The 20,388-nt window shown below is 37.9% G+C and overlaps 2 protein-coding genes and 1 pseudogene across 3 annotated transcripts in view; all 3 read left to right on the top strand.

Moving 5' to 3' along the window:
• The window catches only part of RGS7 (regulator of G protein signaling 7), a 488,559-nt gene that overhangs the window by 332,492 nt on the left and 135,679 nt on the right, over nucleotides 1-20,388 (top strand). The window lies entirely within an intron of this gene.
• Nucleotides 5,159-7,723, top strand: LOC115288663 (ribulose-phosphate 3-epimerase-like). Its single transcript, XM_029936141.1, is given in 3 exon segments — nucleotides 5,159-5,197; nucleotides 6,996-7,125; nucleotides 7,128-7,723. Coding segments are annotated over 3 exon segments (765 nt in total).
• Nucleotides 12,137-12,535, top strand: LOC115288662 (annotated as a pseudogene).

Raw genomic sequence — 20,388 nt, 5'->3', positions numbered from 1 at the left:
TCTGCAGACATACTTGAGCTCAAGTCTTGATTCAGGTACTTACTGGCTGTGGGCATTGGGCAAGTTATTTAATCTTTCTCTTTTTTTTCTTCATCAGATGCTTTTAATACAGTGTTTTATGAAGTTTAAATGAGTCAACATTTTAATGCCAAAATCTTGATTTTATTTTTAAATAGGCCAGATTCTTTTAAAACTCTGAACATTTGCAGGCATATTTAGCTAAATTGGATTCTTTAAAATGCATGCAATTTTTATACTAGCCTTCAAACACAATCTATTCTATGAAGACTTCTCTCCATAATTCAGCTCCCAATTGCTATTCTAAGCATGAATTATTTACACTTGCTACTACTCAATTTGTTGATTAATTATTTTTTTCTTATATGTTAGTTTTATTGCTTTAGTCAAATATAAAAAAAAATAATGGCAGAAGACATACATCCTCTCTAGTCATTGACTAAAGTATCAAGATCAATCAGTTATCCATAATCACTTGAGTTTACTAATGGGAATCCACTGAAGTGACATTAAATTTTTGGTAACCAATGATTCAGTTTGTGTTGTCTTAAATAAATGAGGAAAAGTGGAGAGAAATAAATTTAAAATGAATTTTTCTTTATCTAAACCAAACCAAATTTGAAAGAAATGGTTTAAAATGCAGATAAAAGAGTAGGATTAAGAATAAATATTTATTCAGGATAAAAACTTAATGTTGAATAGTTGCAAAGGTTTTTCTTATAGAGGTTATTATCTATTGTAAAAAATATCTGGAAAATTGAGATTCAGATAAGTCAACCAGATATTTTGCTTACGCATCATTCAACTGGATCAGATATCTTAATTGTCACTGAATTAATAAAATCAACCCATTATGCTCACCATTAGAGTCCTTCATTGGTCTCTCAATTCTGTACAAGTCCTCTAGACAAAATGATTTCAAATTCTGTCAATGAGTATAAAAAACTCTGTTACAAGTAGCCATCATATCCTCTGGATTTGGTTGGCCTGCCAGAGAAATCAGCTCAAGGAATATGAAGGTATATCAGAATTGAGAATGTATAGAATGTCTCTGTTATCCTTGATAATATTTTGTATCTGCAAAGCATTTCATGCTATTCCAAATCATTTAAAATAGATTGTTTTATTTGAATACTACAATATCATGAAGTAGCCATAAGATGTATTCATTTTACAATTGGAAAGTCAACTGAGGAAAACATGAATGTCCAAAATCACACAAAAACCTGTTCAAAGAAACAGAACTTTGCTCTCCCGATCTCTACCCTGTGTGTCTTCTCCGTTTGGAACAATTATTTCAGGCTTAGATTCTGCTTTTCATTACATGGTTGGCAACCATGAGAGGTGCATGAATCCACCTGACCAGATGGTCCCTTACATAGTGTCTTTTGGAATAAAGTAATTGATTTGCTTAGATTTGGTGTTGTATTTAACTAGTGCATCCTGGGTGTACTCTTTGTTAGGGCTATTTTCTACATATTCCAATGTATATATGTTAAATTCAAAATAAAAAAGAAATCTTTTCTTTTTTTTAATTTTTAAAATGTTTATTTATTTTTGAGAGAGATATAGAACATGAGTGAAGGAGGAGGGCAGGGAGAGAAGGAGGCAAAGAATCTGATGATGCAGGGCTGAAACTCATGAACTGTGAGATAATGACCTGGGCCAAGTCAGATGCTTAACCGACTGAGCCATCAGGCACCTCAAAATGAAAAATATTTTTTGTATGCTCTTCATGTCATTTCAAACAACGATCTTACATGGTCGCAGGAGGATAGAGGCATTTAAAGCACTTGCAAATTATCTCAATCCCCTTTTGTTTAAAAAAAAAAAAGCCTTATAAAATACATATGTTATTGTCCATTCTACAAGCTATCATGTCAATATGAAAGAAATAAAGTGACTCCCTTATTATTTATTGTCCCAATACTAGTGGACCATTAGGAAAACATTCTGGGTTTTTAAGGCATCATTTAACATTCTGGTGATAACAAGCAAGAAATCATAAATCAGAGCCATCACGTACACCTCTAACAAGATTGATTAGTTTGACCTAGCTCAAGATGGTAGACGTAACTCAAGCACACATCTTTCAGATATGCACTTTCTGTTTTAAATAACACTTAAAGAAACATGAATAAAATCCTCATATCTTTGGGCACCTGGTCCCAGCCCCTGTCTCTGCTACTGCAGCCAAACCTTCATAGTTACATACATGAGGAATACTATTTGCTGTTCTAATTGTTTTCACCTGAGATGAGCAGGAGCCATGGTTGTCCTTATGTATTCATTTCAGTGTGTTACTAGCTTCTCCTCAGAAGAAAACTGTAATTCCTTTTTGCATATATTCTAATACCACCCCACCTTTAAAAGTGTATGGAGTCTTGTACATTTCACAGCATCAGGAAACTCTCTTGGTGCCCATTGCCCCTTGGGAATCCTCTGCCAAGGAAAATGAAGAAGTCTGCAGATGTTTGCCCCCCATTCACAGTAATCAGTACCAACAAGTAAACCCCAATCACGTCCCGCCTGTTGAGGCCAACTGTCTCCGTTAACTTATTACTTAACAATATCCCTTTCTCTAAATACAAATGCATGCTTTGCATTTGTATTTAGAAGTGCTCTTCAAAATGGAACAAGGGACTGATATTGTCATTTGATGACTGTGTCTCTGCAGTTGCTCTACATAATTGAAACTTAAAACCCAAAATATACTGAAAGGTCTTCATAAAGTCCACGAATGGAAGTTTTCATTACCAAAATCGAAGTCATTACTTTTAGAATGTCTGGTATGATTTCAGCCACCAACAGGCCCTTTCTTTTTCTGTTGATAAAAGCCTTTTCTGCTTTGGGCTTTTGGCTGCCTTCATATCCCCTTCCATTACTATATAGCAATAACAATTAAAAAAGAATAAAACACATTAACATTAAGTAATTGGGTGCCTTCAGGTACCATCCTGGATGTTTTCTTCCTATTTAGTTCTTGCAAATAGGAAGGAGCATGAGCTCAGGTGTACAAACTCCACGTTGAGAATAACATATCTGTTATTCAGTCCTAAAGAAAAGAGAGAAACTTCATGAAGCACATGGTATATCAGAAATCTGTCTCAGATTATGAAGCTACCAAAAGGTAGCACCAACACTCAAATCCCAATACATTTGATATCAAAACATTAACATTCTCAGATCCAGAGGAAGAGTCTCAGTCAACTTTATTTTACAGATGAGGTCTCTAAGGCTTGGAACAGAGCTGAGATGGGGAGCCAGGACTCACACCTGATGGATATCAGACATGATATCAACACTGCACCTTGGTTAGAGATTCACCTGGTGCCATCTGGCTGTGCCATTTCCCTCTTTTGGTTTGTACTGGCCAGCACACCCATCTATAAATGCCAGTCCCAGGGTTTTATGATCTTTCCCATTTTTACTTGATTGGCAGAGTTTTTTTTATAGATTACTTATTAGACTTGCCAACAGTTAAGGAAAATACTAAAAACAGCTGGGAATCTAATTAGAATTGCTGTCCTTTTGCTTGTAAAACTTATGAACAAGCATAATGATGCTAGAATTCAGCATGCTTTTAAATAGTTGTTTAACTCACTTAGGAATATTCCATATATCAGCAGAGGCTGATATTTTTATCCTATTCACTAGAAAAGAAAATGAAGACCAAATGGAAAAACACAGTTGCCCTGTGGCATTGTCTAATTCTTCTAACAGCTGGTTGGCCTGTTGTTCTCCTCTTTTTAGGTCTTCACTGTCTATTTTATTAACCTTTTTGTGTACACATGTTTCTTTCATAAGCCAACCTGATTTTGGAGGGAGGGGAAAAATATATACATTTTTTAAGTTTATTTATTTATTTTGAGAGAGGGGGAGAGCATGAGTGGGACATGGGCAAAATGGGAGGGAAAGAGAGAATCTCAAGCAGACTCTGCAATGTCAGTGAAGAGCCTAACTTGGGGCTCTACATCACGAACTGCGAGATCCTGACCTCAGCCAAAATCATGAGTCAAACGCTCAACTGACTGAACCACCCAGGCACCCCTAATATACACATTTTTTTTTAAAGGTAAGAGGTTTGGATGGAAGAAAGAAGGAAGAAAGGAAGGAAATAAAAAAATTATAAAGAGGGAAAGAAAAGTAGAAAGGACTTGGTAAAAATGAAAAGTCCTAGAACATAGGACATCACTGAAAATAGACAAGTTCATCAGGATTGGCCACTCAAAAAGGGCAAGTAAATGTAAGCAGTTATACACGCTATCCAGAGAGAGCCGTAGACTGTTAGTTATCTAAGAGCTGTCTGAAAAGTCAGGCCCCTTTATCTTTCATTAAGATAACAGATTTTTAATTTCCCAACTGAAGAAGGAGTTGGGATTTCCTCCTCCATATTTGAGCTGAGATCAAGGCTGCTTGTCCTATTCATAAAGTTTTTCCAATTGTTGTATCTAAGAATGGCAAGAAATGCTCACACCAACAGCACAGAACACGTGATAGCAGTGCTCACAGAAGCTTTGTGGCCAGAATTTGATTCTACCATGGCATGAATGCACCTGTCTCTTCACTATCCTTTAGTTGCAAACCATACATAAAGATTCCAGCTTTTATATAAAAAGAAGATCTTTTTAAAATAATGACTCTAAAAATATTTTTTAATAAAATAATGATTCTAAGAAACTCAATGTAACATATAATAGGGTTTTTATGTTTTGGAAATTCTGCTGTAAGCAAAGAAATCCTTATCTCTAATAAAATTAAATGCCTTGAAATTTTTGTAGGTGTTATAAGTTAAGTGATTGGCATCTCTAGAATTACTCAGAATTGTTCCTTTTTGCTGAGCTCATGAGTACCGGGGCATTGAGGCCCTCCAGGGTACATCAGGCACATCATGTAGAATTCTGATTAACTCCACTTCATGTGAGGCATAGGTTTGGACTGTGATGGTCATTTTCTATAAATAACTGCTCTTTTGATTTAATCCAGTTTTTCTGAAAGGAGATCTGCCAGATGTCACTACCACTTTGATCCTACTGAATAGCCACAAAAAGAGGGGGTGTTAGATTGTTCTGACTATTGAGGGTTACTTGGCTATTTCAGCAAATCTGACATTTGATTTTTCCTTTGCTGCCATTTAGCCATGGAAACATCTGTGGTCTGGGTAGTTGTGGGCATCTTTGTAAGCAACGATATGGACACACACTTGTTTATTATCCCTCTGAGGGCTTCAGTGCTGAAGCTGTAACCTTCACTAAGTGATCTGCCAGGTTTTCATTGGCAGGTTTCAACAAACTTTTCTTGGGAATTGATGTCAAACGTCACATATAGTACCTTATAAAGCATACATGAACATTGTTAGAACATTTTGAATTATAAAAAAACCATTATAAATCTACTATAGCTAATCTGGGAACTATAAAGAAGAGAATAAAATCATTCATAAACCACACTTGGGTAGTGACAGCCAGAATTCTAGCATATCTGTCCAGAGTTCTTTGAAGGCATGAGTCTCACTGGCTTTGTTATTGGAGCTAGTCCCACTCAGTGTCTTCCCTTGCCCATATCTGATATTTTTCCCCAGCCACTCATGAGCCAGTATCTCATGTCCCTTACCCCCACCTAATTGTGATGTCTACATCCTTACCAGAGCCTCCATTACCCTTTTGAGATTGCTGTGTTCCTGCACAGTGACCGTCTGCTACCATTACTGGGACCTCAACCAAGGGCACCACTCCTGCTGGGTTCTGTGAAGACTGTACCTCCTCACAGACTCCCACTTTCATCTCCCAGACTCTAAGTTTTCACAAGATGTTTTTGAGCATCACAGATCTTAAAAGGAAAATATAACATGGAAAGTAACTGTTACCCTGTCACAGTCCACATCTGATTGTAAGTCCTTTAGAAATTGTTTCCCTGTTGCCCTCCTCACATCTAGAGACAAGGTCAACATCCCCAACCCTGCAAACCTTCCAGGCATATTCAGTCCTGGAGTCTGGGCTTAACTGATGCCTAGTCAGTCAATAAGAAAAGGATACAGGTATCCTCCTTCTACTGTTGGCCACACTTTCTGAATTCTCATATCGGATTTCAGGATTGACCTCTTTTTAGGGTATGTTTGAGGATTGACCTCTTCCAAGGGCATGTTGACATAATATCACCCTTGTTGACAGAGGCATGAACTGGCCCTCCAGTGTCACATGATGGTCTGACTTCAGGTCATTCTACAAAGTCTGGGGCACATATTCATTAGAATGTGCATTTTGAGGGGCACTGGGTGGTTCATTTGGTTAAGTGTCTGACTTTGGCCTACGTAATGATCTTGCTGTTTCTGAGTTTGAGCCCCATGTTGAGCTCTGTGCTAACAGCTCAGAGCCTGGAGCCTGTTTCAGATTCTGTGTCTACCTCTCTTTCTCTGCCCCTCCCCCACTCATGCTCTGTCTGTCTCTCAAAAATAAGTAAACATTAAAAAAAAAGAATGCGTGTTTTGTAAGCAGAGTCTTTGTTTTGTCTTTGTCGCTGGCATCTTTAGTGTGCCTGGCACATATTGGGCATTTAAATATTATTGAATTGAATATTTTAACAAAGAGAATATTAACATATAGATAGGCTATTTTTATTTTTCATAGTTCACACTCTAGATGGAGGTTTACCTCGAAGTGAAAAACAATAGGTTCCCATGACCCTCCACAGCATACAGTGTTTAGTTATAGAACAGAAAGTGAAACTTTCCAGATTGATCAATCCATTGATTTCAGATAATCTACTTTTCTTTAAGTAAAGTCAAGGATATATATATGCTATCCAACCACAGGAAATTACTCTATGTACTGAAACAGCCTAAGGAAGTTGCTTTTATTCCATGGAAAAATGAGTTTTATAGGCAAATAGTAATCCTATTAGAAGCAAAACATGACTTATTGATTGAAATATTGTAGTATCCTGGAAAACCCAAGCAAAGGCATAGAAGGACATAATAGAATCTTATAAAAATCATTAAAAAAATTTATCACTTGGGGCACTTGGCGTCTGGCTGCAAGACTGGCCTGTCCATCCTTAACAGCGATTTGGCCAATTTAGGGGCTGAATGCCTCCGGATGCTGAACTCTGGGCCAAGTATTTGCACCTGGACGTAATGGATGGGCATTTAGTTCCCAACATCACCTTTGGGCACCCTGTGGTAGAAAGCCTCCGAAAGCAGCTAGGCAAGGACCCTTTCTTTGATATGGACATGATGGTGTCCAGGCCAGAACAGTGGGTAAAACCGATGGCTGTAGCAGGAGTCAATCAATATACCTTTCATCTTGAGGCTACTGAGAACCCCAGGGCTTTGATTAAAGGCATTCGGGAGAATGGGATGAAGGTTGGCCTTGCCATCAAACCAGGAACTACAGTTGAGTATTTGGCGCCATGGGCTAATCAGATAGATATGGCCTTGGTTATGACAGTGGAACCTGGGTTTAGAGGGCAGAAATTCATGGAAGATATGATGCCAAAGGGTCATTGGTTGAGGACCCAGTTCCCGTCCTTAGACATAGAGGTCGATGGTGGAGTAGGTCCTGACACTATCCATAAATGTGCAGCGGCAGGAGCTAACATGATTGTGTCTGGCAGTGCCATTATGAGGAGTGACGACCCCAGATCTGTGATCAACCTGTTAAGAAATGTTTGCTTAGAAGCTGCTCAGAAACGTTCTCTTGACCGATGAGACCATGAGGAGTCCAGGGTTTATGCTCATGAAATCTTTCTACTGGAAAACAAGAATATTGACTACCAAATTATACTACAGTTGAAGCAGGGCTGTTTCTCTGAGCAGCTGTTCATTCCAGTGACTAAAATCTATTTTGCAGAATGTTCCAAGAGGTTAGAATTTGGTGTGTATGACTATATTTTTAGTGATGGAACTTGAAGATTAGTGTGGTAAAATACCATTTTTACTGGGAGACTTGATTTTTAAAAGAGTAAAAATATGGCTGTATTAATAGGGTTATAAACAGAAATGTGTCTTAATACCTAATGAAGGCATACTAGCTACTTTGAAAAAAAATTGTTTTCTTCATTTTAAACCTTCTTTCGTTTCTTGGTTGTTTTCCAAAGCAAAGCAGTCCTTCTGTTTTTCCTGTTTCATGTCATTTTTGATTTGTGCACATGAGAGACAAAATGAGTAGACTGGAACTAATGAAAAATCGAAGTTTGAATCTGGCTAGGGTGGCATACTGTATTCTTGCTTCTTAAACATCTATTTTTTACTTTGCACCTTATATTTGATACATAAAAACTGCAAAAACAGTGTATGAAGCCTAGGGATTTCAGGTGGTCAGTTCTAAAATACAAATATAGATTGTATTGGGGTATTTTCCCTGATAGCTTTGCTGGAGAGCAGGTTACACAGTAATTCCCCACTTGTCCCTTTTCTTCATCCTACCCCCATTTGTAAGGACATGAAATAATGTGCTAGCTCTGAGAAGAAAGGAAAGCGTCTGTTTGGAAGTGATATTGAGTTGAATCTGGACTCATCTCCTTTCCAGTTTGACTTAGCAGATCAGATCAGCCAGCCTCTTTGAGTATCTGTTAACTGATATATACACTGAATGCAGTTACAGTTACCATGCAGGATTGTGTGGAGCACTGAAAGAGATACTAAGCTGTATGTAAAGCTTCCACTACTAGTCCTAGAATTATAGGGTAGTAGAATGGAGGACGCTCAATACAAAGTAGCTATCATTATATAATTTTTTTGTTTTATGGCCTATAAGGTGCTTTGATATAATCTCATTAAAACCACAAGTCATTTTATCCCCATTTAAAAAATGAAGAGAGAAAAGCTCAAGCAACAGGCTGGTACCATGAAGGAATCCAGTAGGGCAGAGGATTTCTGATTTGTACTCTTTTTACAAATGGAGCCCTTGGGCAGTAGATTAGGCAGAGGAAGCCTCATTTATTTAACATTGTCTTATTTCCAGTCTAATTTTACTCGGTAGCAGAACCAGATGGCTGAGGATATTCTGGACATTATGGATTTTGACCCCAAGGATATATATTATCCAGCAAAGATCAGGTAGGCCAAGAGATGATAAGGTATAGAGTTAATTCATAAATATTGAAAGTTGTGTCCCAGGTTATACTTTGACAACAAATATGTATCAGCCACTTGCAAATACTCTTGCTATATATGTAATGTGTATGTGTGTGTGTGTGTGTGTGTGTATATATATATACACACACACACACACACATACACACATATATATATATATATGGCAAGAAATAACAGGACCAGTGTCACTAAACTACTGAGTTTTGAGAAATAACTTTATTTTTCAAACTTTTTAACATTTCTGCATAGAATAATGCTTGCTTGTTTTTTTTCCTATACTGCAATGTAAACATTTCTTTGTTTTTGCAATAGGAGAGGAAAGATTTGTGCCATGAATAGGTGCCATTTAATTGAATCAGACATGAGGCATATAGAAATAACTTTAATTTAAAAACTTACGTAGAAGATTATAATGTCAGACACGACAGAAAGATTTGAGCTTATTTGATTAGACAACTTAGGTTTGTCTGCCTTTTGTTTTCTTTTTTAAAAATAAATGTACAGTAAAACTACAAGCAAAAAAAAAATTTATCATTTGGAAGTTTATCTCCAGGCCCCAAATGATATTATATTAAGTGAAATGACTGCTTTAAGTTATGTTTTGATTTTTTTCCTGGGAATTTTTCAACAAATGTAAAGCCATTGCAAAGTATCCTGCCCCCTGCTGATATCCTATCTTTTCTTACACGAGTCAAGGTCAGACCACTTGCTTCTAGCTTAGAAAAGTAGCTGTTGTCAATATTTCTTTTCCTGTAGTTTAGGGAGAGAAAGTAGGTCAGATCTTCTGGAATGACACAGGAGATAAGGTGAAGGTGTTGGGTAGTTGGGCATGCAAAGCCCAGAATCGCTCTTCTGAGACATTTCTCCTCGATCTGGTAAGCAATGTTGGGCTCTCAAGAAAGAGGAACATCTTGTCCCTCTACAAATAGGTATTTTTCTATTTTGTTGTCTTTGTATAAACATGAAGCCCTAAATTTTATTCATGTTTCCTACTCCCAGCTGGGCCCCCAAATTTGATAAAATGCTTAATCTGCTAACATATGCACAATGGTAGCCTAATAAGTTCTTGGTCACTGATGCAGTATCATAAACAGGAAGAAATTACACAAAGTATAAAAGAAATTTTAATTGAGTGCCTTAACTTGCCTTTAACTACTCCCCTACTGGTTCCACCCAGCCCTTTATAAGAGAAATAAGAGCAAAGAGCTGAGCATCAACACCCGGCAGCTGGGGTTCCCTCCCTCCCTGGCATTGCTGGAAAGGAGGCACTCCTGCGGCTCCCTCTCATGCCTGTGCTCATTGTCCACCGGCACCTCTGCAGATTCTGTCAAATGTTCACTCACATTGCGTATTCACTCACTTAAGCAACCTCTGGGGACGTGGCTTGCAGGCACTGCCACTATACATTAAATAAGGCTATGTAGTTGGAAAGACCTCTGTAATTAGTAACTGAGGCGTTTGAGAAAACAATTGATTTTAGGCACGCCATGTCACAGAAAAAGTTTCAAGCAAATTGACAATGAGGTGGACAATATGGCAGAAGTGTAATAAGCTATTGCTTAGATTCTATCATACAAATGATATAAATTCTCCCATCATCTTAAACAGGACCTTTGTGGAATGTTATATTCTGCAAGTAATGAGGACGATGGAAGCCCAGGCTTCTTCTTATGATGTGATGGTGTGGTAAAGCAGTGACCAGAGAAACAAGGTCTGCGGACAGGACCATTCATGCATTTAATAATTATGCACACACAAAATGTGCTCATCTTGTATTGGAGGTGCAGTGGTGTCAGTATGCCAATACTGCCCCTTTCACAGGCAAAACAGACATGCAAGGAATCATATCCCGGCAGCAAAACAGTCAGCCACTTCAGTTCACAAATGCTCTTGGCCTGTCCTATCCACCAGGAGAGGATAATCCCAGGTCAGTCTCACTATGGGCTGCCTCTATCTGAAATTGTGCACATGCTATGGAAAAGACACTCAGTGCTATAGACTATTGTCCCCAACGCGGCACAGTTTCCAAACCCAATCGGGCCTTCAGGATCTCTTGGGAATCATGTTTTTGTCCTCATAGCTCCTACTCAGTGGGAGTGATTATTCAAAGCCTTCTTCATTTTCCTGAAGTCTCCCAATAACTGACTCATTCTCTGTCATCTTCAGCATCACACTGTAACTTTTAGAGAAAATATAAATCAGAGAGGAAATTGGTCAACTTTCTGACTCACTGTGCTTCACAAAAACCATGATAGTGGCCACCGCTGTTCTTGTCTCCTTTCTCATCTGGGTTAGGCTTCATGTGCTTGTGATCCCAGCCTTTTGCCCCACTTCAGGGCTCTTATTGCATATTTCTCTTGTGTGTCCTGACTAGTTACCAGTTCATTCACCACCGGTTTTCCCATTACAAAGCACTCCTGTGTTGATAAATGGCCCATCCCAGCTGCTTTCCTCTCTCTTAGTTTTATCAACTCAGCTGCACTTTCTGTCTCTTAATTCCTCTGTCTATAACTCGTCTCTCAATTCACTGTAATCTTGTTTGTGTCCTCCACTTATAATCTGAAACTTTATTCCTTCTTGTTGCTACATTCAATTATCATTTCTCAGCCCTTAATATGACCTCATTGTAGCATTTTTGACCCCCTCTTGTCTTCCATTACTCCTTTCTCTAGTTTTCACTAAAACTTTACGACCTTCCAATTTAGTATTCTTCACAGATTTCTCTATTTGCCTCTTTAACTGTCAGGGTTTTTCAGACCCAAACATAGTCTTTCTCCTTTATTGCCTCTCTCCAGGCCATATCTTTCCTCATTTAATTCACTACTGGCATGAAGATACATCTAGAATTCCTTTCACTTCCTGGTCTATAGATCTAACTGACAGATTTTCACTTGGATTTTTAGCAGGTGTTTCATTTATTCAATGAGTAAAAAACTCACCTCATCATTTTATTTTCAAATCTGTGTAGACTTCTCTTAAATATCTCTCCACTGTTCCTTCAATCATCTTTCCCGTACTGCCATAATGGTGCTCATGAGTGTCCTGGCAGATGCTCTCAAAAGTATTAATATGAAAATACAGGCAAATGCCAGGCTCCCTGTCCATTTAGACCATGCTCAAAAGTCAGTGTTCAGTTTCTAACTGTGATAAAGAAGCATGGTTAGTTACATTTGTGAATTTGAAGTAATTGATGATCACAGAACTGGGAAAATTGTTGTAAACCCCATGGGCAGGTTAAACAAGTGTGGAGTAATCAGCCCCAGATTTGATGTACAACACAAAGACCTAGAAAAATGGCAGAATAATCTTCTCTCATCTCACTAGTTTGGTTTCATTATAGTAACACCCTCAGCTGCCATCATGGACCATAAAGAAGCAAGATGAAAACACACAGGAAGGAAAATCCTGGGATTCTTTTCCTAGGGGTATAATACATACATGCAAATAAAATACCTCTGTGGAAAAAATATCTCTGCATTGGCTCTGTCCTCATTCTAACTGTAGTCATATATCGCTGGGAATGACTACAGTCTTCCAACTCATGTCCCTTCTTCCTTGTCCCACACCCATATATTCACTTTCCTGCATCTACAATGACTTTTCCAAAACTCAGTCTAAGCATGTCTCTTCTGAGGTTTCATAACTCCAATTGATCCCCCATTTCCTGTAAGACAAAGTCTAAACATTTTTTGCTTGAATATGTAACCTTTTTTTGAAGTAGTCATGTTTACCATTGCATCCACTCAGATCAGAATTTCTTGCCCCACACTGTGCCTCACAGCCACCAGAAAGCTGGCTCTTTGTTAAATGACATTATCCTCTTCATCACAAGCATTGCCACGTGCTATTTCCTTTACTTGGAACCTTCTCTTTGCTTCATAACTCCTGCCTTTTATTTAGGACTTTAATTATATATCAACTCCTTCAGAACAATTTCCTGACCTCCCAAGATTGGATTGGATGTCTTTTTAATGTGTTTCCAGAACACTGCACTTACTTCATTGAAATTCTTATTACATGGTGTGGTTGAGTGCCCATTTATTTGCCTGTTTGGCCTATTATAATAGACTACACCCTTATTAAGAAGAGGGCTGGCACCTTGTTTGGTACTTTCCTCCATGTTTTTTTGTTTTTTGTTTTTGTTTTTTTTTCATTGTATGTTTTAGACTTTATTTTATACATATAAATATTTCTCTTTTTTTCTCCATAATATTTTATTGTCAAATTGTTTTCCATACAACACCCAGTGCTCTTCCCCTTAAGTGCCCTCCACCATCACCACCTCCTCCATGTTTTTAATAAATGAATGAATGAGCTATACATTTGGAAATCAAAACTTTGAAACTCGATGAGCTTGCCAAAGGAGAAAGCATATAGAAAGAGTCAATGCAAATGGGAGCCATTGAAAAGATAGATTTCAAGAGACTTCCTCACTATAGTATTTGGGAGGACAACAGCAGAGGAGAGTCTGGGAGCCAGTGGGAAATATAGCAAAGTAGATAGAGTTTGGAGGGCATCAAACAGAGGGTTCCGTGAAGAGAGATTCATCAGTGGCTTGTTAAAGGGGAGAGAACTGAGAGAGCGAGGGGAAGCTCTCTTTTGTACTAGGTAGTCATCGGTGACTTTTCTGAGAGAGCAGATTTAATAAAGCTTCAGGTTCAGGAGTCGGAGTGCAGGAAGCTAACAACTTCATTGCATATTGTCATCACCAGGAACATTTCAAATTTCAAGTTAGATAGAACATGCCAGTAGATAGCATAGAACTTTTCAAATTCCTGGTGTCTGTCTGCTATGTTTGGGGCACCTCAGTTGCTTGAACAGAAGTTTTCACTTGAAGTAAGGAAAAGGAACGTGAGCATAATAGTAGAATATTTTGGCATCCTATAAATTGGAGTTATGATTTCTGCATAAAAGAGATGGTGCTCCCATGACTGTTTACTAAGCTACGTCTCTAGTGACTCTTCTTTAATTAAGTTTTTAATTTTAATTCCAATATTGCTAACACAGTGTTACATTCATTTCAGGTGTACCATCTAGTGATTCAGCAATTCTCTCCATTCCTTGGTGCTCACCATGGCGAGTGTGCTCTTAATCCCCATCCCCCATTGTGTTCTCTATAGTTAAGAATCTGTTTTGTGGTTTCTCTCTCTTTTTCTTGTGCTCATTTGTTTCGTTTCTTAAGTTCCACATATGAATGAGTTCGTATTATATTTGTCGTTCTCTGATTGACATATTTCACTTAGCATTATACTCTCCAGTTCCATCCATGTTATTGCAAATGGCAAGATTTCATTTTTTAAAAAGATTTTATCTTTTATTATGGCTGAACAATATATATACATACCACATCTTCTTTATCCAATTCATCTGTTAATGGACATTTGGGCTGCTTTCATAATTTGGCTACTATAAATAACTGCTGCTATTAACACAGGGTGCACTATCCCTCTGAATTCACGTATTTGTATTTTTGGGTAAATACCCAGTAGTGCAGTTGTTGGATTGTAGGGGACTTCTATTTTGAACTTTTTGAAGAACCTCCATATTATTTTCCACAGTGGCTGCACCAGTTTGCATTCCTACCAACAGTGCACGAAGGTTCTTTTTTTCCACGTCCTCATCAACACTTGTTTCTTGTGTTTTTGATTTTAGCCATTCTCACAGGTGTGAGCTGATACCTCATTAATACCAGTAAATTTTTAAAGACCCTGCTTAAAGCTAAAATGAGCACCAGTTTATAACAGATTCTTTTGCTATGTGGCAGATAAAATGATGGTGTTCATATAACTGGTACCTACACATTGATATCACTGTTGTACTAACTGAAATAAAGGAGGGGGTGGCAAAGAAGATTAAAAATGGAAATAAATACTACTGTGAAGCGTTCCTATCTCTGATACAGTATGTTTCCCTATCATTGCATACTTGTTGACCTTAAAAAAGGGAGGTATTTTATTTTTTTCAATAGTTTATTGTCAAGTTGGTTTCCATATAACACCCAATGCTTCTCCCAACAAGTGCCCTCCTCCATGTCCATCCCCCATTTGCCCCCTCCCCCACCCCCTCAACCCTCAGTTTGTTCTCAATTGAAGTGTCTCTTCTGGTTTGTCTCCTTCCCTCTCCTTAACTATTTTTTCCCAAAAGGGTAGTATTTTAATATCATTGATGCTAGTTTTTATTTTTAACAACTTTGCTCTTTATATTAAATTTAAAATTCTTTCATACAAATCACATATTTTCTTATTATTCTTAGAGCCACTATTAGATGTGTGGCTTCAATCAAGACATTAACTCTTAATTTAGTCTTTTAAATGTTTATTAATTTATCATTTTGAGAGAGAGAACAAGTGGAGTAGGGGCATTGAGAGAGGGAGACAGAATCCCAAGGAAGCTCAACGCCCTCAGTGCAGAGCCTGATGTGGGGCCCAGTCTCACAGACTGTTGGATCATGACCTGAGCTGAAATCAGGAGTTGGACACTTAACCAACTGAGTCTTTTAAAAGTTATATATCAGCCACTGAATTACAAGCTTTAATCATACCAATTATCAGAGCAAAGTGGGAATTTATTATAAGTATCAAAAAATACTCAAAAGTAAATGTTTTTTTAAAGTTAAATTCACTTTTCCTTACTTTATTTTTAACACAAATGATACATTCCACACATAGCAGGTGTAAAGTGCATGGCCAGGGAAACAAAGAGTTTAAACAGAGAACCTATCCTTCAGGATCTTTGTGAAATAATAGGAAACATTAATACAGAACACAGTTAGTTACAATAAAAGATACTAGGGATCGGGTACTCATCGGAGGGAGGGTGCATTCCTGGTGGAATTAGAAAAGACTTCATGAGGGAAGGCTGTACTTGAGTGGGCCCTGGGGATTGCATAGAATTTCACCTAGTGAAGATAAACAAGGGGGCGTTTCTGGATATAATAAATACTAGAGTTAAGACACAGAAGAGAGAACCAGCCTGCTTCAGAGCATCTAGTCTGACTGAAAAATTGAGTGAATATAATGCAAAGGCAGGGCTTGGGCAGAATAGGTTATCAGGAGCAACCTCTTGGTAGAGCAGGGATGAACCTTGCCCCCAAGGACATCATTAAATGAATTGGGTGATGGGGAGAAGTGGGTAACGTTGAATAGATTTAAGTTGGAAAGCAACAAAATGATAGCTGCGTTTGTTTGTTTCTACTCTGTTCCAGAGACTATGTTAAATAACTTTAGTTGCGTTACATTTGATCCTTAGAACAAATACAAAGTTAGAGTTTGTTCTTTAGAAGCTCAAAGGACAATATTGTGCAACATAGATCAGAAGACAGCCAGGCTGGAAGCCCTTTGGGGAGGTGACCAATGCATCTTTCATTTATCTTTATTCTGGGTGCTTGAAAACAATTTCAACTTTCCCACACGATTGAATGAAATTTCATTGATTGCTCTCTGCACTTTCTTGTTTTTATTCTTCAGTATTATGGTGGTTGTTCTGGGTCTTTTGCCTTTCCATATAAACTCTAGAATCATCCTATCAGTGTCTACAAAATAGCTTGCTGGGATTTTGATTGGTTTAGTAATGAATTCAGTAGATCAAAATGAAACAAAATGGCACCTTAGTGTTCCAATCTATAAGTGTTCTCATATATAAAATAGAACATATTTTATTTTATTTCTTCTGTCAGTGTTTTATTATTTTTTATACACGGATCCTATATATATTTTATTAGGTTTATCACTAAGGGGAGGAAAAGATGAATTAATTATCTAAGTAAGTAAATCTGGGCTGTGTCTCTGAATGAGCCTATCTCTGCAGATTTTCAGGTAGAGGTTTGTTCTACAACCTCAGTTGTCTGATTGCTCCAGGAAAAGTTGATTTTCAGCTTTTCCTTGTTGTAAGCATAGGAGTGACAACTTCTGAACTCTTTATCATGTCTCAGGTGAAATCAGAAGTCATTACCTACTTTTTTTAAAGCATAGCTATTCTACAGCATTGTGCGTTTTAAAGAAGATATAAACAGATAAAATGTCATATTCACTTTTGTATCCATGGAATGAAACCAAGCAGAAAGTGAATAATTTTATGTTAGATGAATAGCAAGATATATGGATGGGTGGATGGATGGAAGAATGGATGGATGGTTGGGTAGATGAATGGATAGATGAAGAAATGAAGACTCATAGAGTAAATTGCTAACCTGATATGGATCAATAATAGAGAAAAAATTTTATTTAAAGGAAATCAGAAGGATGTATAATGTATGTAAGTAAGAAAGATAAAACCTAGGGAACAAATAAAAAATGAAGAATTAGAAATGAAAGCAATTTTAGGAGGATTGGAGAAAAAGTGAAGGACTTTACTCTTCCCTTGAGCCGAATACCCTTCCATACCTTTCTCAAAGCCTTCACTGAAAACTTGATGTGTATTTTTCTTTCACTCATGCTAGATATAATAAGACTAATGCCTTTTTTTAGCTAAAATTCAGTATAATGTAGCACAACACAAATTAATTCAAATTAAAGCAAGACACAATTTATTCTAGCAAATGAGGAATGAGGAAATGAATCCTAATGCCAAATGGTTCATAAGTTTACAGGGATACCAATATATTTATAACCTCCTGCTGAGAATTTAAAGTATATACACTTTTAAAAATTAAGTTTGTAATATTTAGCAATGCTTTAAAAGTATCAGTAACTTTTGACTCTATTATATTATTTCTAAGAATCCATTCTATGAAATAGTATAGGATTCGTGTGTCCAATTTTGCTGATAAAATTTTTTTAGTTGCTTATAATATTACAGGAAATTTGCAGATAGCAAACCAAAAAGTAAACAAACAAATGAAAAATAACCAAAAAAAGAGAGTTCCCATTCACACAGAGCTTGCATGTTCATTGGAAGAGATTAATAATAAATAGATAAATATTTAATATGATAAGTGGTGCTGAGTTCTATGAAGAGAAGACAAAGGAAAGAGATGTGTAGAGAGTGGATCCTATTTTATAGTGTGCAATTGCCGGAGTCCAGCTCCTGCAGGTCCAGGGTTCCCCTGAAGAATGACGGTGTAGGCCAAAGAGAGAGTGGGAGAGTCCGATCCCCAGACAAGCACCCCTGCCCATCTGGCAGGCATCTCCCTCTTGTCTGGTTCTCAAGGTTTATTTATGGCAAAAGGTACAAGGACAAGAAGGGGCAGTAATGATTTCTCATAGATAAGTTTTCCAGAGCAGCTGTACCAGTTTACATTCCCACCAACAGTGCAGGAGGGTGCCCATCTCTCCACATCCTCATCAGCATCTATAGTCTCCTGATTTGTTCATTTTAGCCACTCCGACCGGTGTGAGGTGGTATCTCAGTGTGGTTTTGATTTGAATTTCCCTGATGATGAGTGACGCTGAGCATCGTTTCATGTGCCTGTTGGCCATCTGGATGTCCTCTTTGGAGACGTGTCTGTGCATGTCTTCTGCCCATTTCTTCACTGTATTATTCATTTCTCATGTATGGAGTTTGGTGAGTTCCTTGTAGATTTTGGATACTGGCCCTTTATCTGATATGCCATTTGCCACTATCTTTTCCCATTCTGTCAGAGAGAGAGAGAGAGAGAGAGAATCTTCAGCAGGCTCCATCTCCATGCTCAGCACAGAATCAACATGGGGCTCGATCCCACATCCCTGGTATCATGACCTGAGCTGATATCAGGAGTCGATACTCAACTCACTGAGCCACCCAGATGCCCCAGTATAATGAATATTAGAGGGAATATTGCTTTTCATAATAATCTATCATTGCCTTGGCTCTTGTGATTATTACAGTTTCCTTACATGGTTCTTGGATGAACTCAGAGTGATTTTCTCTCATATGAATTACCACTATATGCACCTATCACACATAAATATAAGAGTCTTGTTAAAATGTAGTTCATTTTATACAATGATGAAACTACCGATTATACAGAGGGATATACTGTATTTGTGAAATGAACATCCTGATATCATGTAGTTATTATATAATGAAGATCTTAAGCCAGTTCTCCACACCAGTATTACATAGGTCTCTTTCTAAAAAAAAATTAGCAGGGCACCTGAGTGGCTCAGTCAGTTAAGCATCTGACTTTTGATTTCACCTCAAGTCATGATCTTGTGGTTTGTGGATTCGAGTTCCACAGCAGACTCCACGCTGGGATCCTCTCTCTCTCTCTGCCCCTTCCCCACTTGTGTTCTCTCTTCTCTCTCTCTCAAAATAAATAAATAAACTTTAAAAAGTAAAATAAATTAGCATTTCTCTTCATATTTAAATAATTTGTTAATACCTACTGAGATGCAGCGATGGGACTGTTCTACTCTGTGTGTCTGATAAGGGCCACTTTTTATGATTGCGTTACTCTCAGTGCCAATTGGTTTTCCTTAATGCGTTGATTTTTGGAGTCCTGAGCAAATATTAAGGTTCCCTAAGAATTCATCTGTGCTGTGGCTGCTCTCACTGAGATTCCGTTGTCACCAGTATTTCTCAGCAGTGTCAGCTCAGCGTGTCCTGGTCAGTAAGTCCTGCCCACCTCTCTCCTAAATTAGGGGCTTTCCCGGTGATCCCTGGCATGGTCAGGTTTTGGACTGTCAACCCAGTGTGCAGGGTGTATTACCTCTGGAAATCTTTCTTTATAACTGTAATACCAAACCTTTGGGATCTTGTCAGTGTTCTTTGCTGTCTAGGAAAATGAAGGTACATTCTACAGCAGATTCATCATCTACACACGAAAGACCCCAGTTTGATCACCTGGAGGACTTTAAAGATGTTGAATTGAAAGTGTTTCATGTGACCTGGAAGCTTGGATCAACGCCAGCTCCCGGTTTCCTCCTAGCCTTAGCACTAGACTAAGTGCCACTGGATGTGTCCTCCCTGAAGTATCTACTAACTGACAGTAACTCAAGTTTTACAACACGTTTATGCGGCAGGCCTTATTTTAAGTACATTGCACATATTATCTCTGTTTATCCTTACAATAAAGCTTTGCAGTAAACATTTTATTATCCTCATTTTACAGATGAGTACACTGAGGCCCAGAAAATGCAAGTCCATTGCCAAGTCACACAGGCGACAAGCGAGGGAGTCAGGTTTGGCTTGCAGAGCCTCGTCGCTTCACCTCTGTACTCTGCTCCTTGTTTGGGAATATTGTTTCCTTGTCTTAATTACCTAGTGCGGTCCTCAAAGTTGATCTCAACTGTGCCTCTGTTTTTATTTCTCCCAAATAGAATCTATTCCATCTTATCTATTCTTTATCACCATATTAT

The sequence above is a fragment of the Suricata suricatta genome, chromosome 3, assembly GCF_006229205.1.
Source record: "Suricata suricatta isolate VVHF042 chromosome 3, meerkat_22Aug2017_6uvM2_HiC, whole genome shotgun sequence".
Taxonomy (NCBI): Eukaryota; Metazoa; Chordata; class Mammalia; order Carnivora; family Herpestidae; genus Suricata; species Suricata suricatta.
This window is presented reverse-complemented; position numbering and strand designations above follow the sequence as displayed.